Source organism: Zerene cesonia, unplaced genomic scaffold, assembly GCF_012273895.1.
Source record: "Zerene cesonia ecotype Mississippi unplaced genomic scaffold, Zerene_cesonia_1.1 Zces_u003, whole genome shotgun sequence".
Lineage (NCBI taxonomy): Eukaryota > Metazoa > Arthropoda > Insecta > Lepidoptera > Pieridae > Zerene > Zerene cesonia.
Window position 1 is genome coordinate 3,004,583 of NW_024045133.1, and position 11,765 is coordinate 3,016,347.

General features: G+C 38.0%; 1 protein-coding gene across 1 annotated transcript in view; it reads right to left on the minus strand.

The window, feature by feature from the left end:
• The window catches only part of LOC119838478 (segmentation protein cap'n'collar-like), an 87,849-nt gene extending 83,714 nt beyond the window's left edge, over nucleotides 1-4,135 (minus strand). The window contains exon 1 of the mRNA XM_038364425.1: nucleotides 2,310-4,135. Coding sequence (XP_038220353.1) covers nucleotides 2,310-3,392 — 1,083 coding nt within the window. The 5' untranslated portion in view covers nucleotides 3,393-4,135. The remainder of the gene's footprint in view (nucleotides 1-2,309) is intronic.
• Between the last annotated feature and the right edge of the window lie 7,630 nt (nucleotides 4,136-11,765).

Sequence of the window (11,765 nt, forward strand, 5' to 3'; positions counted from 1 at the left end):
AGTAATAAATGTTATTTGCAGTTAACAATTTTCTTTTTTCTTTATTACAATATTTATGGCAAGACTAGGTATAAGTATATTATTATTGCCTAGATAAGAACCGATATATAATTCTTACTATTATATTATATATTAGCTGCGCCGCGCGGTTTCACCCGCGTTAGTCCGTATCCCGTAGCAATATCAGGATAAAAAGCCTATATGTTATTCCAGTTGTCCGGCTGTCTACGTACCAAATTCCATTGCAATCGGTTCAGTAGTTTTTGTGTGAAAGAGCAACAAACACACACAGACATCCTTACAAACTTTCGCATTTATAATATTAGTAGGAAGTAGGAAAGGATAGGAAGTAGGATTAGTAGGATAGGGTTAGGTAGATTTAAAAACATCTCCATACGACCTTGCACATCTAAACGAGGCGTGAGTGGGTACAATGACCTCATTAGTCCGAAAAACACAGAAACTTGTTATAAATTCGCCAATACCGATGTTAATTATGTAGATACATGTAAATGTGTGAATGTTTGTTACCGCGATCAGTTCACACGCCGGAACGGCTGAAGCGGTTCGGATGAAGTTTTGTTTAATAGATTGCTATGGAAAAGGATAGGAGAATTACGTATTTCAAGGGAACAAAGTTGCGAGCAGTGAATTAAATTAAATTTTATCATTTGCTCTTATAGAGTACTAGTGGTCCGCCCCGGCTTCGCCCGTGGTACATATATAGCTTATAGCCTTCCTCAATAAATGGACTATCTAACACTGAAAGAATTTTTCAAATCGGACCAGTAGTTGCTGAGATTAGTGCATTCAAACAAACTCTTCAGCTTTATAATATTAGTATAAATACGTAAGGAAATTATTTAATCCTGCTTGTCCTAATTAGGATATTAAAATAAACTCATGAAATTATTGTATCGTCACCGATCCTTGATAAGTGTACAGAGTTTGAGTTCAATCTGTCCGTTTGAAGTGGGTCAAAATCGAGTCTAAACGAATCGGTTACATACAAACATACAGGTGAAGCTGATAAAAGCCTATTATAAAGACTTTTCCACCAAGTCTCAGAAGTACTGACATACCTACACAGAAAACTTCATAAATATCGGTCAAGCCGATTTCAGTAAGTAGGTTATTAAACAAATTAGACGTTAACTGCTTCCGCTAAAAACACCATGCTAATCGGTCGAGCCGTTCCGTTTATTTTAAAGCCAACATTAACAATTTTCCAACCTAATCCTATAGGATATAAAAATTTAGACTTTTCAATCAATTTCAAAAAAAGAAGGTCGAATTGATAGACATTTATTTATTGGTTATGTTACTATGAATGGATGAACCGATTTTCATGAATCCCTTTAACAATTGAAAGTCCCATTCAAATTTAATCTAGTTCTGATTGTGTTCAATTTGAAGGTACCTAATTCAGTTATGTGTTAAAAATAGATATACTTACAAAACTGCAGTTATATGACTACTTAGTACAAAATAGTAAAAATAGTGTAAACAATGTAGTATTAACATAGTAAAAAACAGTTGCTTTCCGGCGTCTATGTGTCTGTATGTTTAGATCTCGAAAATAACACAACAGATTTTGATGTGTTTTTTTTTATAATAGACAGAGCGATTCAACAGGAAGGCACATATGTATAATAACATCTATTACCGCCTTATAGTGCATATGTGCCTGTATGGTTTTTTTTTTTACAATGTCAATTTATTTTTCGGCAATATGTACTGTAATGAATAAATAAATAAATAAATAAATATTACACTACACCGACGTTAACGCTTGCGAAACCGCGGGAAAAAGCTAGTATTTATATAATATTCACATAAGTCATTTATGCTACTACCACACGCATATTTGACCGCGCGCGGAGCCGGGGCGGATCGCTAGTCAATCACAAGCATAACACTATAATTCACTGTGTTTTCAATAATAAAAACACACACAAAGGCCAGAGGTCTGTATTTTCATGCGCCAATCCTTGAATGAATAAACAGCACCTAATTACGAATAATTATAAATTATTAACCAACTGTTTTACAGTTAATTTAATTCGTAAGCAATTAATTGTATCTAAAATAACAACTCAAATATCAAAATTTCATAAAATTCACGTCACACAATGGACCGATTTTGATGATACTTCGCCAATATAGACAGGTACTTCGGGAGGACAAGCTATATATATACAAAAAGAAGACAAAATTATATGAGCAAAATATGACATGAAAATAAGTACATTATATAGAGAACGCACGCAACGACGCGGGCGCATAGCTAGCGTATAACTAAAACTCACCTCTTGCGTGAGCTCATCGCCGGTGTGATGCCCCTCATCAGGCTCCATCTTCACGTCGGGCACGTCGGATACATCCATCTCGCTCACACCACTAGAACTGGCGGACGTGAAGCTAGTGCTCGCTCGCTCCCTCTTCACGTCCAGCACCAGCTCCTCCTCGAAGATCGGCGCCAATTCATACACCTCCGTGTCTAGCGGCGTATTCTCCAGCAGATACTGCTCCAAGTTCTCCTGCTGCTGCTTCACGTCCAGGTATTCCAGGTCATTCCTCAGCTCCTTGACGTCGTCGAACAGCTCGCCGTAGTCCTGCAGATCGGCCAGGTTCTGATGGAACACCGAGTTCGGTTCACCCAGCTCCAGCTTCTCCGCCTTCGCCGTGAAATACGGCACGTAATCGTCGATGGCATTGTCGCTGTACAGGTCCTCATCCCTCTCCTTTTTCACCCTGACGTCGAGCAGCTCCTCGGGCGGCTCCCTTTTAATCTGCATCTCCTCCGTGTGATTGACCAGAAACTCGTTGACGTCGAACGACCTGGTGCCAATCTCGGCGAATATGTCCGTTTCCGTTCTGTTCTCGAAGTAATCGGCGGACAGCGTGACAACCGCGTCCGGCTGGGTGTCGGCGTCAGCTGATTCCTCCTCCGTGATCTTCACCTCCTGCGCCACATTGTCGTCCGCCGCCACGGCGTCCTGCGTGTCATTGCGCTCCGCGTCGCTCGGCGGCACGGGCTGGACTGTGGTCGCGACGTTGTTCACTAAATACGTGTGAATCGCCCGATTATGCCACATCCGGTCATTGTTCAGCCGATAATTATACCGGCCGAGGGAGTTCAGCTCCTCGAACAGCTGCCGCTCATAGTTCACCAGTATGTTGTCCAGCGACTTGGGGTGCACGTACCGCGGCCTGATGAGCGTCCGCGCCTCCTGCTCGAGGGACCAGTCGGAGCCGTTGGATATGTGCAGGCCGGTGATCATTTGCTGCGTCTCTATCTCGAGGTACTCCTCCGGGTTCGCCTTGAGCAGGCTCAGAACTAAAGCTAGGCGGAGCAGTTCGTCCCCGTAGAGTTTCTTTAAGGCGATCATCGTCACGGTTGCCGATTTTCGGTTGCTTAACGGTTATTCAGTCTTTCTTTTTTTGAAATTGTTTTGAGCACTAAAATACTGAGATCATTCACCCTACCGGCGCCGCTAGATGCAAGTCCTTTTGCTGACAATGACGGTTCTTCTCTTCCGTTTGTCAGGCGACATGATGACGCACTGTCACGATAGTCTCACGTATCGCTTCACATTCAAACACATTTTGCTCGGATGCATCGTCACTGACTCACTTGAGATTTTGCCAAATAGACCACTATAGGCCGTTGTATCTATTGAAATAGAATAAAACAATCCTTGAAGGGCTATCTTGAACAAAGAAAACGATTACCTCACTTCGGCTTTATTGCGACAGTATAGGGCAATAGTAATGGAAAACAAAAAGAACATTCGAATTTCGAACAACTAATTAACGGAGCGCTCGTACGTTGAATTAAATTAACACTTGACTTTTAAATACATAATTAATCAGAACGTTTAAAGAAAGTCAGTGCGCCCCATTAAAATTTAAATAACTTACGAGTAACGAATTTATTTTCACTAACAACACAAGAAATTAAATTTCGAACTGCGCACGGCGGTCGCGCAATTAGCGGATAACAATTAAATTTGAATTTCGAAAGAACGCTTTTTGCGCGCGAACTCGCACAGACGATAAACTCTTTGTTTATAACGCGCGGGCCGCACGCCTGCAACGACGACCCGCCAACTACTGCGGCGCATACACGATCCGCGGCACACCGTCACGTTCATTGACCAGAAACGTGTGTTTATACTTTATAAATTGGACGCAAGTCGCTCGCGGACGCCAAAATTTGAAAACAGAATTATTACAAAGTTATTACGCGCCAATTTTTTTTTCTTTTTTCTCTCGTTGCATAAATACTTTTTGGCTGTTTAAACAAAGAGATTCGTTGTATTAAGAAAATATTCCATAATTGTTTACTTTATGCTGTTATTTTTACAGTTTTACGAAGAATTGAATTGAGGTTAAATATAAATTATTTAAGTGGATAGATTAATAATGAAGTCAAGACATTTAAAATACTATTTGTAGCTTATCAGATGGTGCTTAGAGTCCTACACTATTTCAACTTTGAACTTAAGCCCTATTAGGTAGGTATGTCATGTTTTAAATATTTTCTATTGCAATAGTTTCAAAGTTTTCATAATTTACACTAATTTATTAATATATGTATTACTTAAACCTAGGTCTAACTCTGATAATTAGAAAGCGGTTTGGTTTATTGATAAAAAAATGAATTACGTCATTGTGTAATATTATTATTACCTATATATACCTTTTATTTATTATAATCTATACATACACATTTTCTTATCTATACATAATTATAATCTATGCATAAATACGGCAATTAGGATATCTGTTTGCTACTCAATTACGACTGAACGTTTAAACGCATCTGGATTAACTTAGATTTAAGGTTCACCACTTCTTATGCATGTAGCCCAAAAATGCGGCTGAAGTTATAAAAAAACAACATTTTTCGATATAAATTTATGATATATCCTACTATCCTACTAATATTATAAATGCGAAAGTTTGTAAGGATGTGTGTGTGTGTCTCTCACGCAAAAAGTACTGAACCGATTGCAATGAAATTTGGTACGTAGACAGCTGGACAACTGGAATAACATATAGGCAACTTTTTATCCCGATATTCCTACGGGATACGGACTTACGCGGGTGAAACCGCGGGGCGCAGCTAGTAAGTAAATATAATTCTGTATGATATAATGTTGGCATTCGTAAATATACATCGCAATCACATAAATACTTCACAGAATAAAGCTGAAGAGTTTGTTTGAACGCGTAAATCTCAGAAAGTAGTGGAACGATTTTGAAAATTCTTTCGCCGTTTGGTATGTGATGCCGGAATGCTATAGCTATGTGTATCACGTGCGAAGCCAGGGCGCACTGCTAGTTGATTTAAATGTACCATCCGTTACAAATCGAATCCGAATAAAATGTATCCTATCACCCAAGTCAGCTCATACCCTGTCTGTATACCGAATTTCATCAAAATCCGTTCAGCAATTTCAAACAAACATCAAAACGAACTTTCACATTTATAATATAAATGCGATAGTGTTATAGTATGATTTTCACCCATTCCGCGCATTCCCGCCAAAGAGCACCCAATGTCACTCGAATGACGCGGCCACAGATAAAAAAAGGCGGTTCGTTGCATTCTATATTTTTGGCTTGTTTATGGCCGTTAATAGCTTTTTGATTTCGCGCGCGGCTGATGGACGCCTTTGAAGTTGACAAAAATACATGTTTATTGTGTCCTCTGTCATGTTTCTGAACGTTGATTTGAATTTATTTGTGGGTACTTATATTTATGAATAACTAGCTATAACCGCCCGTGGCTTCGCCCGCGTTGTTGAAGGGGAAAGGAGAACAGTGTCGGGGTTATATCCTCTTAGCTTCCGTTTTTGGGGTCTCAAACTATTTTTACGCCGAATTGCATCGAAATAGGTTCAGGTGTGTGAACAGATAAAAAGTTAGACGGACAGGCACAACAATATAGAAACAATGCTTGTCATTGCAACAAGCACGCAAGTAGTAGTATAAAAAAGCACCGAATTAAATTTAAGTCCATAGCTATCACCGTATTATATACTAGCAGTCCGCCCTGTGTTTGCCCGTGGTACATACATATATATAGCACTTAGTGGAGATGCAGCATTCTTTCAAAGTTACCAAATGACAAGAATTTCCTATCAAAATTCAAAACACTAAAAAAACCACACGCCAATCGGTAGAACACCCACGTAGTCTAGCTATCAAGCAAAAGAACAAAAAAAAAACATAATCGAATTGAGAACCTCCTGCATTGTTGAGAACCTCTTCGTTTATGGTAAATTTTGAAACTGTGTTATGACGAAAGACGTCTATGTAATTGAAAGAAAAAAATTTCGAGTTTTACGTTTTGAGTTCGAGTTTTTAAAATGAAAGCTTTCATATCAACGCTATGCAAACATTCGCCGAGCGTTAATAACAAGTAAAATTCCATTTCACGTGTATCACACACGTATCAACTGAGCCGAGCTGCAGCCATGACACAAAAAACAACGCATAAACACGATTATATTTAATTACGCCTCAAAATGGCGGACACAACGGCGCGAACCGCGAAAGTGCCTCACAATAGAACACGCTTTCCCTCCCGCTTGCAGTCTATCATCTATGCTTTCTTTTTTTTTAATGTTCGCGAAAATTTTTGAAAGTGGAATCTAAAGTGAAAAAATTTTTAATCTGTGTCCGTACAATTGGCGCTATTTTTGCATGCTTAAACATTATACTAGATCTCGCTTAGAGACGAATGCTCTTAAATTGAAAAGCATTAAACCATATCTAGATATCGAAATAATCTAACAGCAACCCTATTAGAATATTAGAAGTCAAAGAAAGTTATACACTTATCTGTTTAAGGCTAAACTGGCACTTCAGTTAAATCTACTACAGGAACGCAGTCACGGGCAGAATATAGTAAAACACTAGCTGTGCCCCGCGGTTTCACCCGCGTAAGTCCATATCCCGTAGGAATATCGGGTTAAAAAGTTGCCTATGTGTTATTCCAGTTGTCCAGCTGTTTACGTACCAAATTTCATTGCAATCGGTTCAGTAGTTTGTGCGTGTAATAGAAACAAACACACACATCCTTACAAACTTTCGCATTTATAATATTAGTAGAATGGGATGTATAAAATACAAGATATTAAAAAAATAGTTTATTTTTAAATTATCTAATTATTACATTTTTCTTCTTAGATATCGCGTTTAACAGTTGATAATAATTAATACAAAAAGCAATCTTGATCTATTCGCATTTTCCTCGAATTAAAAACACAATAAATAATATCCGGGTTGACGATCAAGAACACAAAACATAATACACCAGCTGTCCCGCCCGGCTTCGCCCGTGGTACATATATTGCAGCATACCACTCAGGGGTCACGTAATATCCAGTGATTATCAAACGCCAGTACTTCAGTAGTACCTGACATAACCATGTCCGAACAAAACACTCTGATGTATTTTATTAAAACTATAGATTTATCTACAGGTAATAAACCACATAACAAAGCAAACAATTCGTAACAGATAACAAATAATATACACTCAACTACAACGGTCATTGAACTTATATCAAAAAAAAAAAACAAGATTCGGCCATTACGCATCCCGCGCTTTTACGTCAGCGGCATGTTTTTTTTTTTCGCGCGCGCAAGGTTCAAGGTCGCCGCGGTCGATGCGTTCGGAAATCTGGAAGTCTATTTTACGCCGCGAAATCTTTTCACGATGTTTTCGTACGAGAATAGATCTATTTCTTTGTTATACACCCTTGACAATGGCCGGATAACCTAGCCTGATCTGTTTACGATTTCTGAAACTTATGAGATTTAGCGTTTCACTACATAGTATAAAACAAAGTCGCTTTCTCTCTCCCTATGTCCGTTTGTATGCTTAAATCTTAAATACTACGCAACGGATTTAAATGGGTTTTTTTTAATAGATAGAGTGGTTCAAAAGGAAGGTTTATATGTATAACAACTATTAAACTACTCCGAATTTAACGCGTGCGCAGCCGCGGGCAAGAGCTAGTTTACAATATTTTTACATTACGTCAGAACTTGCTGTGGTGATTTTGATTATTTAATTTGGTCCAGTTCTGATAATTTAACGGTTATTTAGTTTTTTGTTAATAGTTATTTTTTTGCCGTTTCTATCCTATATCCTATTTATATCCTACTAATATTATAAATGCGAAAGTTTGTAAGGATGTGTCTGTGTGTTTGTTGCTCTTTCACGCAAAAACTACTGAATCGATTGCAATGATATTTGGTAAGTAGACAGCTGGACAACTGGAATAACATATAAGCAACTATTTATCCCGCGGTTTCACCCGCGTAAGTCCGTATTCCTACGGGATACGGACTTACGCGGGTGAAACCGCGGGGCGCAGCTAGTGAACCATATGTTGGTTAATGATTAAAGGTAGGCCAATGGCGGTCGTCCTTACATTTATATATGTACTTGGCAAATAGTTGTCTCTCTAAAAAGGTTCTGATGAATGTAATGGATTCTTATTATATATTTATTGCTAGTTGATATTTCCAATTGGAATAACTGTTATTAAAATAGGCGCAGCACTTTAGAATATTATCCTCAACATACATACACGCGCTTCGTGTTTAAAGTACCTATGTATTCTTGTATGAATTCTCGGAGATGTCTTTTTGGAGTAATAAAAAAAAAAATCGAGGGTAAGCAACGGTTGGCACGGTCAAAAATTGGATGGGTGACCTATTTTTTCCTAGGTACGTTTTTTGTTGTTATTTTAAATACTTTAATCACTGAACAAAAAAACACGCATAATTATGAATAAAACACATTTAGAAATTTTTAAAGGACAGAAAAAAATTTGATCACGAAGCGGGATTCGAACCCGCGTTTCTTGCCTAACCGTAGCAACGCCTCTCGGCCACCCGTGATCCCACAACACATTCATTCATATACCTACCTACTATCCCATCAAATACATCAGTACATAGTATAAGTCGCTTCCCGCGTCTTTCCCTACGTAAGTATGTATGCTTAGACATTGATTAACAAACTTTCGCGTTTATAATATTAGTATAGATAATAATATATAATATAATGATAGTTGAACAGATGTTCTGTGACCTCTTGGGTACATGTTGTACACTAAGTTGCTAGATGCAATAATGATTGATTTAACAAGCGTCAGTATCAACACCAAATACGTGCTCTATACTTGTTTATGGTTCGATTCAGAGTTTTCCTTATACGAACTATTAGGTCGAACATATGGTCTATGGTTTATTCTATGTAATTAGTAATATTGTTAGGAAATTTCACAATACTAGAGACAACTTTTTCAAAACAATCCTACTAATATTATAAATGAGAAAATTTGTGAGGATGGATGTATGTGTATTTGTATGTTTGTTACTCTTTCATGCATAAACCACAGAACTGATTGCAATGAAATTTGGTACGTAGATAGCTGGACAACTGGAATAACATATAGGCAACTTTTTATCCCGATATTTCTACGGGATACGGACTTACGCGGGTGAAACCGCGGAGCGCAGCTAGTCCTACAAAAACGCAAAATGTTTACAATACAGTTTCGCAAACATACACGCGAGCTGTCATCAAGAGATTTAAAATTCGAATCGCGGAACGAATTCGTTCGAAAATTCAAATTAAACGGGACCGGGGCTCTATGAAATTCAAATTTCGAATTGCGAACGGGAAAATTCCAGAATTCAAAATGATTCTAGAACGCGTGTATTAATGGATATCGTCCTTTCGCTCATGGCCAGTTGGAACTCACCTTCAGCGAACGATTAATAAGTAAAGGCACCTACAGCACGAACAATTTCTTGATGGGTAAAAACATAACTAAGGTAAAATTAAAACAATTTATAATACAAATCTTGAAATAATAAACCTTGTCACAGATGTAGCTTTAACACTAAAGTATTGAGGTCATTTTATTAAATAAAATTTATCTTCATCTGTTATATACATTATGACATAAATATATTAAAGGAAATTTAAGGAAATTTTAGAAACAGGCATGGTTTATACAAGAATTGTTCTTGAAAATATCAAATTTCGATGTTATTGATACAATAATAGACTTTTCGTTTAATACAATAAACGAAACTGTGAACTGAGTAAAATATATCAAACTAGCTGCGCCCCGCGGTTTCATCAGCGTAAGTCCGTATGCCGTAGGAATGTCGGGATAAAAAGTTGCCTATGTGCTATTCCAGTTTTCCAGCTGTCTTCGTATCCAATTTTATTGGAATCGGTTCAGTAGTTGTTGGGTGAAAGAGCAACAAACACACACACACACATCCTAACAAACTTTCGCATTTTAGACTTACGCGGGTGAAACCGCGAGCGCAGCTAGTCACAATATAAGTAAAAGTAAAAATAAGGGGCAAGTGTGTTTGTTCGTAATTGCTTGTCACGACGGAGCGATATTGTGATGTGATTTTTGTGTCTGTACGGAGGGTAGAAAGAGACGTTAAGCTACTTCTCACCGCGGCGAAACATCTCATTCTCATGACATTGTGACTACCCGGACGAAACCGCGGGAGGAATGTTAGTGTATTTATAAAGAGTAATTTTGACACAATATATTATACAAAATACATCGCCTTGGACTCTATTCTCATGCAGGCACAAAATGTATTTTCACAACGGAATCAGGGCGACTTTTAAAACCTTGGACGAAATAAATCGCAGCGCATTTACGACTTAACGAAATCTGATTCGCATTTTGAAGTCCTTTTTTGATTACACCAACTTAAAATTAAATTTAAATGCTTCAATGGAATACGATCAATGACCTTTTGACAGCGGCCTGTTAAAATTCAAATTGAGAACGAAGGATGTGTGTTACGACCTACGAGCTCGCTGCCGTAATGGATCATAGAGAATAGAACTTAAATCTGTTGTTTATTGTCTTTGATTCTATGGTAGGGATAGTAGGAAACATGTTTGACGAAAAAGCTTGCGTTTGTTTTTTAAATCTGAGTATTGTACAAGAAATTCTTCTTCTCAATAAAAAAAATCACGCTTTAATGATAAAATCGACTAAATTCTCTCACTTGCTCGATAAAGAGTATACATATATATAGTAAGCAATTTATAAAATCCTATTGAACCAGATCAGAAATAAGGATAATAGGATAAACACATGAAATTATTGTATTGCTACCGATCCTTGATAAGTGTACAGAGTTTGAATTAAATCTGTCCGTTTGAAGTGGGTCAAATTCGAGTCTAAACGAGTCGGTTACATACAAACATACAGGTGAAGCTAATAGAAGCGTGTTCAAAATCTAAAACCGATTGCAATGAAATTTGATTCGTAGACAGCTGGACAACTGGAATATCATATAGGCAACTTTTTATCCCGATATACCAACGGGATATGGACTTACGCGGGTGAAAACGCGGGGCGCATCTAGTTCTTTTTTTATGGCAGAGCAAGTAAAGGAGCAGGTGGGCCACCTGATGTTAACCACCGCCCATAGACACTTGCAATACTAGAGGCGTTACAAGTGCTTTGCCGGCCTAATTTCATGAGTTGAACAAAAGACGAAAGTAAGTATACAAAAACCATATTAGAAATGGCATGTCCTCTAAATTTTCTTATTAATTGCATCAACCAGGTGCAGCTGAGAATATTTCGAGCTGACCTCACCTTGTGTAACAAACTGTACAGCTGAGGTCACATATATACCGCTGCTTATGAAAAACCATTTTTAGACATGATGCGGGTACT